This window comes from Argentina anserina, chromosome 4 (genome assembly GCF_933775445.1).
Source record: "Argentina anserina chromosome 4, drPotAnse1.1, whole genome shotgun sequence".
NCBI classification, from domain to species: Eukaryota; Viridiplantae; Streptophyta; class Magnoliopsida; order Rosales; family Rosaceae; genus Argentina; species Argentina anserina.
In genome coordinates this window covers 21,509,015-21,526,169 of record NC_065875.1, presented here as the reverse complement: position 1 = coordinate 21,526,169, position 17,155 = coordinate 21,509,015, and the positions used below count along the sequence as shown (strand labels likewise).

The 17,155-nt window shown below is 38.9% G+C and overlaps 3 protein-coding genes across 5 annotated transcripts; 2 read left to right on the top strand and 1 right to left on the bottom strand.

The window, feature by feature from the left end:
• The first annotated feature begins 380 nt into the window (after window positions 1–380).
• Window positions 381–5,287, top strand: LOC126790907 (coilin). Its single transcript, XM_050517279.1, has 13 exons — window positions 381–625; window positions 722–786; window positions 872–1,147; window positions 1,355–1,582; window positions 1,696–1,765; window positions 2,002–2,079; window positions 2,605–2,818; window positions 2,951–2,991; window positions 3,532–3,741; window positions 4,040–4,111; window positions 4,193–4,342; window positions 4,626–4,935; window positions 5,042–5,287. Exons 1-13 carry the CDS (start codon window positions 434–436, stop codon window positions 5,197–5,199), a joined length of 2,064 nt encoding a protein of 687 aa, XP_050373236.1. The 5' UTR covers window positions 381–433; the 3' UTR covers window positions 5,200–5,287.
• A 665-nt stretch (window positions 5,288–5,952) lies between these two features.
• LOC126790683 (protein-tyrosine-phosphatase MKP1-like) lies at window positions 5,953–10,442 on the bottom strand. 2 transcript variants are annotated; one of them, XM_050517016.1, is made up of 3 exons: window positions 7,558–10,442; window positions 6,764–6,816; window positions 5,953–6,558 (listed from the first exon to the last, which is right to left on the bottom strand). In XM_050517016.1, the coding sequence occupies exons 1-3, from the start codon at window positions 9,985–9,987 to the stop codon at window positions 6,540–6,542; spliced, it is 2,502 nt and encodes an 833-aa protein (XP_050372973.1). In that variant the 5' UTR covers window positions 9,988–10,442; the 3' UTR covers window positions 5,953–6,539. The 2 variants fall into 2 exon arrangements, with proteins under 2 accessions (XP_050372973.1, XP_050372971.1); XM_050517014.1 differs by having other exon boundaries at window positions 5,953–6,816; window positions 7,558–10,441.
• A 3,048-nt stretch (window positions 10,443–13,490) lies between these two features.
• On the top strand, window positions 13,491–16,834 carry LOC126791012 (pentatricopeptide repeat-containing protein At1g13040, mitochondrial). Of its 2 annotated transcripts, XM_050517401.1 has the most exons (5): window positions 13,491–15,192; window positions 15,807–15,932; window positions 16,263–16,321; window positions 16,398–16,554; window positions 16,812–16,834. In XM_050517401.1, the coding sequence occupies exon 1, from the start codon at window positions 13,633–13,635 to the stop codon at window positions 15,178–15,180; it is 1,548 nt and encodes a 515-aa protein (XP_050373358.1). In that variant the 5' UTR covers window positions 13,491–13,632; the 3' UTR covers window positions 15,181–15,192; window positions 15,807–15,932; window positions 16,263–16,321; window positions 16,398–16,554; window positions 16,812–16,834. The 2 variants fall into 2 exon arrangements, with proteins under 2 accessions (XP_050373358.1, XP_050373359.1); XM_050517402.1 differs by lacking the exon at window positions 16,812–16,834 and having other exon boundaries at window positions 16,439–16,650.
• Window positions 16,835–17,155: the final 321 nt, after the last annotated feature.

Genomic DNA, 17,155 nt, shown 5'->3' with positions numbered 1-17,155 from the left:
TTCATGATAAAATTATTTTCCGCTAACTCACTCTAGATCCACCACTGTTAACATCTCAGTTTTAATATTTCGACATGTCAACCATGACGTTAACTATGTTGCTGACCGGCAAGCTGCTCATGCTCATTAAATTCTTGAACTATTTATTTGATGCGCTCCCCCCCTTTTTATGTTTCCAGCATTTCATTTAGATCGGCTTGATAGGTTGTTTTTCGGAGTTTTATTTTAAAATTCGTTTGTCATTTAAAAAAAACACCCTGACGGTGGGTTCAAAGCCCAAAACCATGTCCAGGATCCAGGATCCAGGCCCAGGAATAACCAAGACATAAAATAGTAAAATATAGCTGGTCTCAGTCTTGAGCTTTCAGTGCTCTGAAACCCCAACCGAGGGTTTAAGCAGGAAGCTGGTGCCCTTCACTCTCGTTCTCCGACGATGACCGAGACTCTGAGGCTCCGCGTGGAATTCACGGACCTCCACATTCTAAGAAATTCGCAGATAACCGACGGACTCCGGCGGAGCTGGATTCTCCTCAAACCTCAACACCGCACTATCTCGGACCTCGCCGCCTATCTCCTCCACGTTTTCAACCTCCACGATTCCTGCCCCGATGGCCTCCTCATCTCCGTAAGCTCCTCCTTTGCCCTAATTTGAGTACTTCCAAGCTCAAAGTTCCGATTTTTCGAAACGAAATGAATCAAATTAAGAAGCTTTTTGTTGCAGATGGATGAGTTTGTGTTGCCGCCGTTTGAGTCCACCTGCATTTTCAAGGATAAAGATATTGTCAGGTTAATTTTTATTTATTTATTCACTGATTGTTTTTGTAAGAGTGAAATTTTGGTGTAATGTATTGATTTCTTTAAGTGTAATTAGTGTGAGAAGGAAAGGTGTCTCGGAGATTGCGATGATTGAGGATGGAGGGAACTGTGTTGAGGTGGAAGAATTCATCGAGAGGCGACTTGTGAATGGAGGAATGAAGCTTCTGGCTGGTGAGGAGTTTGAAAAGGAGAAGGGAGGGTATGAAAGTGACCTAGAGGAGGATGAACTTGACGAGCTGGAAGATACATTGCCTGTTAAAAGTGCGCCTGGCAACGGTACTAGCACACATTCCAAGAAAAGGAAGCGATCAGAGAAACCGGGGAGCTCCAAGTATGGATTTTAGTTTATTTTCATGGATTAATGCAGCTATTGTTTGCCAATGTTAGTTATGAGTTATCTAGGATCATATGGTAACTAAATAATTTGAATGTTGAGTCTTTCGGTGTTTCCTAGAATTGCCTTGCTTCAAATTCTTGCAGAATGTTATGTATTATGTTATACACATTTTCTTCGGCATCTAACTGCATTATATATCAGGAAGAAGAGAAGTAAATTGGCTACTACTGGAGCATGCTCAACTGTACAAGAAGGTATTCAAGGAAATGTCCAAGAATACAAGAAAAGCGCTCAGAAGTGTCGTGCCAAGAAGATTCTTTTGAAGAAGGAAAAGATAACTACCATAGAGGGTGAATTGGATGATTCAAGTGCCTCTGACACTGATGAAAGGACCAACAACATAAGTCATTCTACACACAGTGCAAACAGGTAGCTTGTGATGAAACTAAGCTTTACATGCATGAAGTAGCACTTACCAAAGATATATTCTCACGCTTTTCATTTTTGCTCATTTCTCTTCTTCCTTACCTTCTCTTTTATAGGAGCAGTCAGCTCCAAGAGAATGGCATGAATGGTGTTGTTTCATCTGAGAAGCCTGATGAAAGTAATAAGGTATTAATCACCAGCTTTACATCTGTTGTGTATGTGTTAATTTTACTGGTATTTAATTGCTAACTTATTTTTTGGATACCGGCAAGTACTGAAGATTTTCTCGTAGATTAATTTTTACTTCTTTATACATAGTAAAACCTGGCAATGGAGCAAATCTTTAGTGATTTGATAAAAAATTTCCTTATTAATATAAAGATTTGACAGTGTTCACTGGATCTCTTCCTGTCTTGTTCCAGTTTCCTAGTAGAAGTGCTCGACGTAAAAAGGCTAGACGAAAGTGGTTAAGGGAAAACATGAAAGCTCAAAAGGAAGAGGTATTCTGATGCTTATAAATTTTTTAATGATTCTATATATGTATCATATATATATAGGGCTTCTCGGCTGCGGACGTCTACACGGATGGTGCGGATTCGACGGCCACCAGCGACGCGCAACGACGACGTCGACCAGCACAGCCGCACTCCCCTCCTCCAGCCGGCCCACGCCAGCGCTGCAGCTCCGGCCAGCACAGACAAGAGCGCCGGGAGGAGGGGAGTGCGGCTGTGCTGGTCGGTGTTGTCGTTGCGCGTCGCCGGTGGCCGGAATTGCCGAATCCTCATCGTACGGACGGTGCAGACGTCCGCAGCTGAGAAATTTTGTGTAAATATATATATATCACTCAAGCCCTTTGTGGAACTTTGATGCTTGAAGTTGTTTTTGGTACTACCTATATGCCTTTACAAAAGAGAGTACTTGCTCCTCCATCTTCTCCTAGTGCCAAGAAGTATGTACGTATGATTTTAGAAGACAGAGTACGTGTTTCTCTCAATAAATTTTCTCCATATTTTTTCTTTTTGCAGTCACATCAAACACAGGTAGACAACCAAGTTAATCAGAAATCATCTAACAATGATTATCGACAATCATCTGACAAAGCCAATCAGCCGTTATCTGTCAATGATAATCAGAAAAGTTCTGGAGAAGATGGATCAGAAACAGATAATGATGAAGATGACAATGTTGTTCCGGTAGTAACTAGGCCAGGACACATTCGCTTTGCACCCCTCAGGAAAGGTATGTATGGGTCTAAATTCTCTGATAAACTATTGACCTTGCTATCCCATTTGACTACGTAGTTGATGTTATGGGTACATCAAGTAGATTAAGGACGTTTTGTTAATTATCTGATGTATCTACCTCTTCCAGTCAATGCGGATCAGAGTTTCCAGCAGAATGAAATTCCAGTGGTATGCTTTAGTTTCTTTGTAGCATTAACAACTTTTTTTTGGCATAATTGCCAATTTACTACTTTAGCTTTCGCCTTAGTGTCAATTTGCTACCCTAGCTTTCCAAAACTTGCCAATTTGCCACCCTGAGTATTTATGTTAGTCATTTTTCTATCCTTAAGTTGAATTACTACTCTAGGGTTTTCAAAATTAAGTAATTTAGTTAATTGAATTTTCAAATTTAATTGTTTGCTACAGAAAATTGACAAATTGATGTCTTTTTGAGGTATCAAATAGACTACTTTTTCAAGATAAAAGGGTAGCAAATTGGCAAGATTAATGCTTAGAGTAGCAATTTGGCAAGTTTTGGAAAGCTAGAGTAGCAAATTGGTAGAAATACAGGCTAGGGTAGCAAATTGACACTAAAGGCAAATTGGCTATTATGCCTTTTTTTTTAATGAGTCTGTTAGTTGGCTTATAATGGGACATGTCAGCTGATGCTTAAATTAATTTGAAGTCTCTATTTCATGGTCATGTCTAAAACTATTGCTGCCTTCGAAGTCCTTAAATTCCTGCCTTTTTCAGTGGAACGGAATAACCAGCAAGAAGAAGGGCCAAAAATGGGGTATGGAAAAAACATCGTATTCAAAAAAGAGTAACTACGAAGATGTGTACCAAGAGTCTTCTGTAATGGTTGGTATTGAAGAAGAAATTCCTGAGACTGATCCCTTAGACTTTGATAAGCTTGAGCTCTCTACCACTGTACCGAAGGTTTGTTACTTATAATTTTTATTTTGCTCGATTGTTTTTTTTTCTTCTCTTCATAGGAATAATTAGCAAAAAAAAAGTAATGATAATTGTGAGGGAGGTAGCTTTGTGCTGCCCCTTCATTTAGCTTGTGAATACTTAATTACTATCTACTACACAAGGATGATATTGAGTAAGAGTTCCATATTTAAATATCTTTTCTTGATTGATTTGTTCTACAGACACCAAAGACATGTTCCTTCACTTTCCCGTAGTTTAGTATTATATATTTAATACATTAGTTCGTATTCATGCTTTGCAGGAAGGTGATCAAATTGCATATCGGTTGATTGAGTTATCATCATGCTGGACCCCTGAAATATCTTCCTATCGAGTACGACTTTATATTCTCCTAAGTTCTACCAACTATGTGTAAATGTTGAGTTAACAGTAATTAATCTTCTGGTTCATATAGGTTGGAAAAGTGTCACGGTACAACCCTCAATCGAATAAGATTGTGCTAGTCCAGGTTCCTGAATATCCCATTGTTTTTGAGGAAATGACAGATGAGACATCTGAGGTTCAACCAGATACATCTCTTTATGGGGAAGATGGTTCTTTAGAGGTACTTGAGCTACTCTCAATCAATAATCATAAATTTGAGAATATACGTTGTTTCTACGCTCTTATGATGGAAATTACACTGCTGCTGTGTGTAATGTTATAACTTGGATTGTCCTTCGTGAAAATAAAATTCTAGTTTCTTTGCCCGTCTTGGGGTTCATAGCTATTGGCAGTTCCAGTACATATGACCATTGTCTGACAAATATACGATCCTTACTGCCTGGCAGAGGTTGTGAACTACTGTCTGTGATTTGGTAGCATCTGACAAAATTGAACCTTTGCAGATAGATTATTCTTCTCTTATTGATGTCCGCATTGTCAAGTATGGGAAGCTGAACACAGCCAAAGCAGCCGCTGGAGATCAAAATGCTGCATCAGATTTTAGGCTCAAGAACGGCACAGAAACTAAGGCTGCATCAGACTTCAGGCTCAAGAATGACAAAGAAACTCAGGCTGCTGCATCAGGCTTCAGGCTTAAGAATGACAAGGGAAGTCAGGCTGCTACATCAGGCTTCAGGCTTAAGAATGACAAGGGAAGTCAGGCTGCTGCATCAGGTTTCGGTAATGACAAGGAAAAGAGTGCTAGTACGCAAGGTACTAATAAGATTGTCATACTAGGAATCTACATTTTATGAGGCATGAAGAAAATTGGATATATTTTTGTTCACCAATATAATGTAATCTTGTTTTGTAAATGTAGAAAATGGAAAAGTGAATACATGGGATGAAATCAGCCAGGCATTGAATGCGAAGAAGGCAGAGCTTTCTCAGGAAAATGGTTCATGGAAAATTAGGCCCTGGAGGGGTAGTGCATTGGGTCCAACCATGGCTCTTTTAAGAGCACAAAGTGAGCTATGAGAAAGATATATATATATATATATATATATATATAAGATTTTTCTCAGGTGAGGATTTCTATTTTTGCACAATTTTTCGATCAAATTTCTCAATCTCCACCGTTTTAGTATCTAGATAATATCATGTAGATCATCTATGTAAAATTTAAGTCAATTTGGTGATCGTTAAGGCTCTTAAATCGAAAAATAAATTGACAGACTGAATTCTGTCAAACATGAACCATTCATTTTTTTAATAGAAAAATGTAATTTTGAGGACCTTAACGATTACTAAATCGGCTTAAATTTTGTATAGATGATCTACACAATATTATCTAGATACTAGACGGTGGAGATATGGAAATTTGATCAAAAAATGGTGCAAAAATAAAAATTCACACAAAAACTATTAGTGCGGAACTCCGCATCCAAGATTAGTAAAGGGACGCATCCAAAATAAAGGGGGTTTCTTGATTTTGGTAAGTTATAACATTAGTAAAGGGACGCATTATTAACCTCGACTAGGTGCTGCACAGTGGGAGTTCAGATGTTCCGTCTCCCAGTTCTGATGATGAACCATTGTGTAATGAAGAGATGGCATAATTTGACACGCACTGTTGCTTAATGAGCTCTTTTTAGAAACTTGCACACACAAAATATACAATCTACACTCAATTTCCTTTTTCCGTTAAAGTTTTTATAATAAGACAAAACACTTGTTAAAGACAAAAATTGAAGTTACTAAAAGAGGAAAGTAAGTGTGAATTATAAAGAGAGTGCAAATTTCAGTTGCCTTGCATTGTTCCTCAGACTCGGAGTTGAAGATAAACAATGAACCGTCCAAAATTCAGAATACATCCAACAGTCGCAGCACATCAGAGTAACACTCACCACACCAAACAATTATTTTTCGTTGATAAAAACCTCATAATGGCAGAACTGCAGAGTATGTGGCTAACTGGCTATTACTTTTCATGGATAAAATCAAGTGAGCTTCTCATTTCACCTTAAATGGCAACACCTTGGATGCTGGTAAGGGTTACTGTATATCCTAGATACACTTGTTACTATATATACTAGATACATTTATTTGAACCGATATTTTGTTTGCCCATTTAACAAAACTTTACTGATAAAATCCTATCTGCATAGAGCAGACGTGTCCTCTGTACATATTGTCCTAAACCCTCCATACATCACACAAGCAGATATGAAACACTTTGCACTGCCCGGGATGCCAACCCGACTTTTCAATCTGCAACTGATCCATCCCGCTGTTCCAGATTCTTCAAGGATCATGAACGTCAAATAATCTTGCTTTACATTGATCCTTCTATTACTGTCTTATTCATGTCTGTCAATTTATGTTTTCTGTAGTGATATGTACTAACCCCTCCATACATCACACAAGCAGATATGAAACACTTTGCACTGCCCGGGATGCCAACCCGACTTTTCAATCTGCAACTGATCCATCCCGCTGTTCCAGATGCTTCAAGGATCATGAATGCCAAATAATCTTGCTTTACATTGATCCTTCTATTTCTGTCTTATTCATGTCGTCAATTTATGTTTTCTGTAGTGATTTACAGCTGAGATGGTATAGGAACTCGTCTGGCTCCTCACCTTCTTTCACTATCTGCAGATATGAAAATGCACTTTTACACTCGCAACATAAAGAAACAACAAAAAAATTGATTGGCAGAAAGATGATATGGGAACAAGATAGCCAAAGTACTGAATTTGAGTTTCCTGGTCAGTACGATGAGTTTCTGTTTATGAGTGCAACCATGTAGTTTAGGCAATGCCTCCTGATTAAAGCTACTTGTATCTTACTGTGTTATTGAAAAGTTGATAAATTTTCCTCTTTTGTGGCTTCTCTATCTGTGATTGCTATATATTTTTGATGAGTTCACTTTTAAGTGGATAAATGTAGTGATTAAATCACTGCAGCTTGCTTGATGAAACTAGATACAGGGTGTTTCTGCTGATCTGCTTTTTACAGGCAAAAAATTAGGCATTTCAGGGTGTTTCTGCAACCATATTCCCAAAAGACGAATCAGATTGCTGAAATGGTCCAATATTAGAAAGTGATTTGGTTCATCATAATGGATATTCTGTGTTTATGCTGATTTCATTCCATTACCGGCAATATGCAATTCTCCCCTGTCGAAATTGGACTGGAGAAGAATTACTCAAGGACAAAAAAAAAATCTACCTAAAACAAAGTATCAGTAATACTTTTTCCTGCTTATTGTAGCTGCTTCACTTAAAGTTTGTAAAAAAACAAATTCTTAATCCATTACTGTGCATTAGTTTCTAACAGGACTAGATATTGTAAGACAAAATAAGCAATTTCATAAGGCATATTGCAACGTACCTGTACAGGGGAACTCGTAGGCAAACCCCTATTCTCAAGGAAGCAGCGTCCTATGGTCTCCCATTGAAGATGGCTGTCCTCAAATGTTGCATTTTCTCCTTTCTCATGCAAAATATAACGTCCCAACCACACAAATAAGACTCCAAGTTTATTAGCACCCACAGTCGCATCTGGAGCTAGCAAAAGATACGCTGATCTGGAATGAAGTTTGCCAGACTGATGCATCACCACCTTATTCAAAGAAGGCCACTGGTACAAAACAGGGTTAATCACCTCTGCAGAATGTAAATCACTTTCAGAGTTATTAACGTCAACACCCGACATTAGCTCATCTCCGTTGCTTGCATTTTCAGCTTGGTTGCAATCAGTGTCCATCAGATCATCATCCAAGTCAGGCAAGGAAAACGACCATGATCGTACCAAAGTCCTCGTTACTTTAGGTGATTCTTCAACTGAGGGTAGCAACATTAGAGGTGGAGGTCTACTCCCTCTACGCTCAGCTATAGAAGGGGAAATCCCTTTACATGTCAAACATGTATTTGTCACTTCCAAAGTGATATCAGCTGACAATGCCTCTCGAGGTGAAGAAGGAGACTCTTTGAAAAGTAACCGTGAGCTATCAGCTAAGGGGCTATGCTTAATACATAATGGATCTGCAGAATCCAAGCCTGACGGTGAAGGCTGTTGAGAAGACAAGCATGACAAGTCTGACCAATTAGAAGATGAGGGTGAAAAGGTAAACGATGAACTAGAGTATTCAGATGTTGAAGGAGAGAGTGTTGGGGATTTTGAGCTAAACTTAAGATTGTTATCAGGAAACCAAGAACAAGAATTGGGTGACCCACAGTCTGTCGTTGGAAATGATAATGGATTGGTAAGAGCAACAGATCGTCCTACTTCCCTACAAGTATCGCTTATCCTATTTGGGCTACTAATTGGATAACATTCAAAGGAATCTGGTGTACCACAACACTGGCTTGACGCTGACAATGGGGATGAAGGCTCAATCAAAGAAGCAGGGTTCTCCGTGTCTTTGTCAACTTCCACAACCATATCCGATTCATTGCTGACCAAATCCTTCATAATTCCGCTAGCAAACTTCTGCCGCAATCTACCCCATCCATTTTCTCTGGCAGGAAGGCAAGTTTCGGACTCAGTATTTGATACTGATAATGTTGGAACAACCCCACCTGCAAGTGCCTTATGGAACATTTCGAAATCCAAATCATATTCCAAAACCTTCCTTTCACCCACTGGAATACAAGTCACTGCAGCAACCTTATTGCCTCCAGAAGGAAAGGTTTCTTCCTTTTTAACATCTCCCTTGCTGCAATCATCTTCTGAAAGCCCACTGGAAAGAGCATCCCAAAATTCTAATGGCTCCTTGCCTTCGTTGATGTCCACAATTGGACCTTTTGCCCTCTCATACTGGATGACCTGAAGGGCAGCTGCTCTTGCATTATCCGACATCATTGTGTTGCAATCCTTCCCAATCCAGACATATATAGCAGATGGGACATGTACAACAAAAGCACCACGAGAGTCAAGTCCCTGTGCACCTGGATGGTTCAACATCTTCGGCACCAGATGAAGCGGATCATACGATGAATGTGGAGCCATCCTGTACATCCTCAACACAGAACTCGGGCTTGCAGGCACAGCATGCACCCTCTTCTGGCACTGCAGAAGTTGACAAGCAAACCCCATATTGGGATTTGTCACCCCTCTTGCCGCCTTCACATACTGAAATGCATCTTGGAAGCTCTGTCCCTCCCTCCACATGAGGTATGCAATCACCAACGAGGTCGACCGCGACACTCCCTGACAACAATGCACAAAAACTCTCCCATTCTGCTTCCTCACATCTTCAAAATAATCAAACACATCATAGAGAATGCTCGTAATGTCCTCCGATGGGCTATCCTTCAACCAGAGCGTCTTGTACACAAGATCATACTTGAAATACTCAGGAGACACAAACCCAACACAGTTGAGCACATGGGTGATCCCATTATTCCTCAAAACCTCCCTGTTCTTAGCCACAGCATCACTCCCCAAGTATATATGCTCTGCAATCCTAGAGCACTCCTTATCAAAAAAGGCAAGCTTATCTTTCTTAAACTCAAACTCTCTCCCACCCTGCTCCGGGTTCGAACCCGGAAAGGGCTTAGCAGACCCTCTAGGGGTCTGGGGCTGAGGCCAAACCCCAAGATCATCAGAACCAGCCCTAGGCCACTCCTTAACACTACTCTTGGCAATTGAAAGAGGCTGAAGTGGAGGCAAGCAAGACCTTGCCTTACCATTCAGCTGAGGCTTTGGATAAGGATTAGGCAGCTTGGAAGGTGACCGGTCACTCCATGACATCGACCGGAGATATTTTTTCCGGTCAGTATTTCCGGCAATCCCACTCTTTTCTTCCTCACCCAACATCTCTATTGTTTTGAAACTAAAATCTCTGAAATTCTAGTGGCTACCCATTAAAGGATTCTTCGTGGAAAACACATCAAGCTTGGAAATTTGGCATTAATACCATTGAAAAATCCAACCTTTGTTATATTTTCTCACCTAAAACAATTGACCCATCTCTATTCTTCGTTATACTTTTCTATCTAGAATCATGAAAGCAAATTCAAACACGAAAACGACCCAGTAAAACTTCATAGATTCTACATAGACAAGCAAGACGAAAATGGAAGCCAAAAGCAGTAGTTGTGTTTTGTTTTTGTTGGGTTAAAAAAATCAAAGATCAAAGTAACTTAACTTACAATAACAAATCTGTGTCACGCAGGATGGTCTCTTGGGTTTGTACGACAGACTTTGGAGGATAGAAGAAGAAAAGAGAGAGAGAGAGAGAGAGAGAGAGAGAGAGAGAGAGAGAGAGAGAGACTGAGTTATGGAGGGAGCGAGTTGGACTGAGTCAGGTTGGGTGGGTTTTCAGAAGACTGGAGAGGGAAGAAGGGGACTGGGTCAAAGTGACACGTCATCGTGGGAATAAGAAAAGGGGGGGCGTGTTAAAGAGAGAAGTCGATCACATTTCATCTAAATTTAAATGATAATTAATCAATTAAACGAGTTTAAAATAATGGGTATAAGGTGGGTAAATAGAGAGTGATCAGTAAATTTGTTGATACGTGACACTATTAGGTGTACCGAATTAATCATGTTATTTCATGGTCCTTTTAAAAAAATTACTTAATAGTATAGTAAATATACACACAGTAAAAGAAAAAAAATTATTTAAAATATAAATAATAAATTAAAAACAAACCAATTAACATATAGACCAATAAATTAAATTTGACATGACACATGCACTATGCACATATAATCATATTTCCACTTCAAGTCTAGTGATGTCATTAATGTTTTGTACAGTGGTTTATGATTTCAGACAGAGATTGTGGGGAATATTATTTTACTACTATTATAATTGTGAGATGGGTGGTGATAGGGTACGGCAATGCTACTGTGCAGCCTGTTATGAATGTCGCGGTCGCAGACTCAATAGTGGATGGAGTCCACGATTATTGAAGTATTCGTTAATGGTGATTAGAAAAAACTCACGTTAATGAGGCTTGAATCATACAAAAAATGTGCTTTCGGAATTTTGGTATGCAAAGTAATGTCTGATTGGGGCAAATGTTGTTCTGTCTTGCGACGGTACGTTGTAATTTCTAGTGAGTCAAGTGTTGGCTAGTTATTGTATGCTAATGAGTTATAACTTGAATTGAGATCGTGTAAGTTACCGACATATATCAAGTTTAAACGTAATTTAGGTTTAGAGTATTATTTAGTATTCGACTTAGCAAAAAAATTATCTAGGCGCATTTGAACAATGCAACAAACGGATGATCTTGACACGGCAACATCTGAATCAAAGAAATGGAGATGGTCCTCACTTCCTTGCCAAGTTAGTCACTGGTTGTGTACTTAAGTTATTGATATATACGAATGATTTCATTTTGTTTTTATTTATTTGTCATGAAGATCAAGTCATATAAAGATGGCCTCTGATTTATAGTCCTACATTCTAGAGTCTAGACTTCTAGTAATCAATGATCATGACTTGATACATCACTAAACGTACCCGATCAACTCTTTGAACATCAGCGTAAACAATTGAAAGTAAGAAATGGATGAACATTCTTCTCTATCATACATTTGTTTATTTCATGTTCTTGTATTTTATTTTCTCGACAAGCAATCTGTGATATACATTATGAGCTCGTGAATTTTGAGCTGCTTGAACTCCCCTTGATCGAAGTAACTGCTTCTTTTACTGCAAGGTAATATCAATTTTGACCAGTAAAAGGGATTCAAATTATATATAACTCTAGTGATTAAGAGAAATCACCCTATACGCTCTATACAAACTCTTTCGAAAACCAAAGTGTATTATTAGGATTATGCTAACAGACATTGTTTACTGACTGATGTCAATAAAAGAAATTTGATGTTTATAGTGGGTGATGTCTAAGATCAGTATATTATAGACTATAAAGTCATTCGCAAATTTCTAATCTCATCTAGGAAGCACCAACTATAAAAAAGTGCGACATATTTTACAATCCACACTACATAAAATAGACAACATGCAAATTAAATGTATAACATTTTAGTCAATGGTGATGTATATATAGTCTGGGGTTTCGAGTATCCCAAACCTAAACCTATAATGGCATGGACCATATATAATTTGGAATTTGATTTTGAGACTAACTAAAGCAGTGCACAACATGTTGAATGAATGCTACATTTTTAAATTTTAGTGGTACTAGTAAGCCAGTGTTCAATCTTGTCAACAAGTTTCATGTTCCTCTTGTTCATCTTGATCAACAATAATCTTAACAATAATACCAAACGATGGCCTCTAAATTCTCTCATATGGCTTGTTTCTTCAACACACAATACGTTGATTGACACAAGACTAGTCGATGTCAATTAGCTAGCTACTTCATTATCATCAAAAATGAATTAATCCATGTATGTGTATATGAGTTCTTTTAATATCGATGTACATCGTAGCACTTAATATATACAAGCGTACTCTTAATACATCATTATGGATTTGGATCGACTCCTTGTATCGTAGAGCCATACAGACGATACAGTAGTAGTCAACGACGTCGGTTGCATAGAAACAAACCCTAGGTGATTTAGATGGACGAAGAAAGTAATGGTCAATTAAGGTGGCCAAGAAAGAAAGACCAACTTTTCTTGTAATCGTCCCCACCAGCATTGTTTTAGGCTAATATCTAAGCCTCGTGTGGCGTCTTAGTTTTCATGCAATGGTGTTGATCACGAACATATAATTCAGTACTCGATCATTATGATCATTAAATTAGAACTTCTCGATCACTTATAAAGAAGTATAAGATGCGACTATATCACTTCCTCAGTTCCTTAGTTTTTTTTAGGGAAATGGTATATACACTACAAATAGTCATGCGAGAGAAAACTTTCAATATAACCCCTAACACCTAGTCAAACGGGAACATGATAGTCGACAAACAGACTCAAATGCACAAACAAAAGAATGCATAATTGCTCATTTAAAACGAACTTCTTAATAGAATGATCTATTGCCAAACTCTATTTATATTGAGATATAAGAATTATCCGCATTTTATAATTGCGGCTATTAATCGCTGTGAAGCCTCCGCAAGTCATCACTTATTGAGTTATTTCTTAACAAAAGATTCTGACACTAGAAGGTTTTCAAATTCTAATGTTATATTAGTAGGTTATAAATACTTTACAACAAATTTTCTTCACAAAATGATTTTCTGGATGAACTTTCCTCGTAAAAATGTTGGGTAAATAAGTAAATTCCTCTTTGTCATAGCTTCGGCTGCGTCATACAGCCCAATGCACATGGAACCTAAGCCCAATACAAACTACAGCTTACACCAACTCCGCCTTGGGGGCCCATTTCCGACCCTCTCTCTTTCCCGCAACACCTTCCTCCACTGCCGAAGCCCCCAGCTGCTCGGCAGCAGCCACACCACCCCCTCCCCCTCACGAGGTCTCAACGATCTCTCTCTCCCTCTTCTGCTATGCATCGCCCTCTCTGACATGTATCACAGTCTCGGCGTCCGCCGCCTCATCTTCCGCAGCCGCATCGCCTACTACGTCAAAACCGGCCTCATCGACCACGCCCTCCAAGTGTTCGACGAAATGACCCAGTCCAATTGCCGCGTCTTCAGCCTCGACTACAACCGCTTCATCGGCGTCCTCGTCAAACACTCCCGCTACGACCTCGCCGAGCACTACTACTACGAAATGTCGCCGCAGGGCTTCTCCCTCACCCCGTTCACCTACTCCAGGTTCATTTCCGGCCTCTGCAATGTCAAGAACTTCACATTGATCGAGAAGATTATTAGAGACATGGATAGGTTAGGCGCCGTGCCGGATATTTGGGCTTTTAACATATACTTGAACCTTCTGTGTCAACAAAATAGGGTACATTATGCTTTGGAGGTTTTCGATGGGATGGTTGTCAAGGGGAGAGCCCCTGATGTTGTTTCGTATACGATTGTGATCGATGGATTGTGTAAAGCTGAGAGGTTTGACAATGCTGTTGAGGTTTGGAGTCGTATGATTGGTGAGGGATTTAGGCCGGATACTATTGCGTGCACCGCGCTTGTTCTTGGGCTGTGTGGAGGTGGGAAGGTGGATTTGGCTTATGACCTTGTGATTGGGGAGATGAAGGGTGGAGTGGAGTTTAATCATTTGATTTATAATGCGCTGATCAGTGGGTTTTGTAGGGCGCGTAGGATTGACAAGGCGCAGGCGATTAAGGTGTTTATGAAGAGGAATGGGTGCGAGCCGGATTTAGTGACGCATAATGTGTTGTTGAATTATTGTTGTAATGAGTTCATGGTGGAGGAGGCGGAGGAGTTGATGAAGCGGATGGAGAAGAGTGGGATGGGACTCGATTCGTATAGTTATAATGGGTTTCTTAAGGCACTTTGTAAAGCCAGTACGCCGGAAAAGGCATGTTTGTTTATGAGGAACATGATGGAGCCGAAAGGTTTGTGTAATGTTGTTTCGTTTAATACTGTCATTACAGCGTTCTGCAAGGCAGGCCAGAGTAGGAGGGCATATAAGCTCTTTCAGCAAATGTTTCAAAAGAAAATTTTACCAGATGTTGTCACATTTACCATTCTGATAAAAACGTTTTTAAGAGAAGGTAGCTCAGATATAGCCAAGAAACTTCTTGATCAGATGACAGGGATGGATCTGTTGCCTGATCGTATATTTTACACTACGATTATTGATCACCTATGCAAGGGTGGGAAAATTGCAATGGCTTGGGATGTTTTCAATGATATGTTAGAGAAGGGAATCACCGCTGATGTCGTTTTGTATAATGCTCTCATTAGCGGGCTTTTCAGGGCTTCTAGACTGACTGAAGCCATGCATTTATACAAGGAAATGCAGACTACAGGATGCTGTCCTGATGAGGTAACTTTCAAAGTGGTAATTGGAGGTCTTATAAGGGAAAAGAGTCTTTCTGAGGCTTGTGGGGTATGGGATGAGATGATGGAGAAAGGCTTTACTCTGGATAGAGTTCTATCCGAGACATTGATTAATGCTATCCATTCAAACGATGGAGCATGAAAACGGAGAATGGTTTGTACTCTATATACACCACTATATTTTTTACTCACCCATTTATACATTTTATGCTAAGTTTATGGCATAGCTTCAAATTTTACTTGAATAAAATGTTAGGGAGGAAGTATGATTATTTGAGCTGCTTACAACTCTAGCAGTTCATTTCTTCAAGTGTACATATAACTAATGACTTTCCCTTTGAATTGAACAATCAAAATTTTCTTATAAGCTGCTTAGCATAATGCGCACATTAGTGACTGCATAATTGTGCTGTTTGTGTATATGTTGGAACATGGTGCAGAGACTTGTAACAGTTGATGAATGCTAAAATATATTTGGATAAATATAAAAGAGCTATAGTCTACTTCCACTATTTTCATCTTATATTCACATTCTTACATCAGTCTTCTGACTAGTTAGTGATGGTATTTGCTATTTTAAATATGCTTGGATCAGAATCCATATGTTGATCATTACTTGTTCCTTGCTACTGATTCTTGTTATTCAGTGACATAACTTTTGGTGCTTATTATTGATGAGTATTAGATTTGTGGTTTAAGGAATCCATTGCATTCAAGATGGTTCATGGTGATGCGGCATTGATTTTGCTTTTCATTGATCTGTTGCAGTTTCCATATTTTGGAGCAATTTGATAATTGGTGATTTCACCTGGGAAAGCCTGTCTTGTTTCTTCCTTGTTCCTCTTCCTGGGAAGCTACAAAAAATTCAAGCCGAAGCTTCTAGCTTTTCTTCAGGTTTTATAATTGATAATATAAATTAATTTGTATTTTTATCAAAATTAGTACAAGCACATACCTGTTTGATTGAGAAGGCTAGTAGGCAAGACCTTGCCAGTTAATTCCTTGCATAAATTGTCCGTGATTTATATTTTCATTTATTTCTGTTTTTGTCATGAAGATCTGGTTCATTAACAACATCTGAAACATTAAACTGTACCAACAATGTGCTTATTGAATCATTAAAAAAATATTTATTACATGCTTGTTATGCAGTAGTGCCTCACTTATTGGTTGAATCAGTATGCTCTTCTAATTAGCCAATAATATATTGCTTTGTGCGTGCAGTGCATGAAGGAACCTTGGACAACCAAATGATTTCAAGAGCATTACGACTATGTTATATGGTTTGTCTCTGTCATTAACTCTTTCTCATCACAATTAGTTGAATCCCTTTTGACTTTACATTCTTAATTGTCTTAGGATGCCCCATTGCTCTTCTTGAGGTATTTCTGGACATGCAGGGCCCCAGATCTGTAAACTTTAGTGTGAAAATACTGTTACTCCAGCTGGGCATGAAACTGATTGTGAATGTGGAATGTCGATGTGAACAGGACCAGATTGTTATATGGGAAATGCAGTGAGTGTAACCCTCTCTCCCTGTCTGGAATTTCACTAAATTATTATATCGAGGGTGGGAGTAGTGGTTATATGCTGAAATAGAATTAAATGATAATGGATTTTTTTTTGGACGAAAAATGATGATGGATTGAAGTACTTATTTCCTGACGTTGCAACTACTAATTTTTTTTGTCCACCTCCTGCTGAAGAAAAGCATATGAAATAATATGAAGCCTTTTCTTTTCCATGTATCAACAATTATCTGGTTTGTTGCAGTGTTGAAGCCTTGAGGGAAGAACGATGAGGATAACAATCAAGGAAACCAATAGTGATCATTGAGTACATATATAACTCACGGTACTGACGAGCAGCTTTTGGAAAGACATGGATATAATTTTCAGCCAGAAGTTGCCCGTAGCCCAACTCTGAAGAATATCACAGTTGATGAGTTAGGATGTTCTTTGCTCAAAGGTGACATGAATGTTGATTTTTTTCATATGGAATTCGAAGGAATCTTTATATCAATACACAAGAACAAGATTTTGTCAAAATTTTATATGGATACTGGGTAGCATTGTTCTTGGTCAGTATTCGGATTTTTGTTTCAATTTTTTATAGGA

What these genes read in the sequence shown, in the direction of transcription:
- LOC126790907 (XM_050517279.1), top strand. Translation starts at nt 434, where the DNA reads ATGACCGAGACTCTGAGGCTCCGCGTGGAATTCACGGACCTCCACATT. An exon ending in GAGAAACCGGGGAGCTCCAA is followed by an intron (nt 1,148 to 1,354) that starts GTATGGATTTTA and finishes ATTATATATCAG; the next exon opens with GAAGAAGAGAAGTAAATTGG. An exon ending in AGCCTGATGAAAGTAATAAG is followed by an intron (nt 1,766 to 2,001) that starts GTATTAATCACC and finishes GTCTTGTTCCAG; the next exon opens with TTTCCTAGTAGAAGTGCTCG.
- LOC126791012 (XM_050517401.1), top strand. Translation starts at nt 13,633, where the DNA reads ATGTATCACAGTCTCGGCGTCCGCCGCCTCATCTTCCGCAGCCGCATC.
- LOC126790683 (XM_050517016.1), bottom strand. Translation starts at nt 9,987, where the DNA reads ATGTTGGGTGAGGAAGAAAAGAGTGGGATTGCCGGAAATACTGACCGG. An exon ending in CTACGAGTTCCCCTGTACAG is followed by an intron (nt 6,817 to 7,557) that starts GTACGTTGCAAT and finishes TCATATCTGCAG; the next exon opens with ATAGTGAAAGAAGGTGAGGA.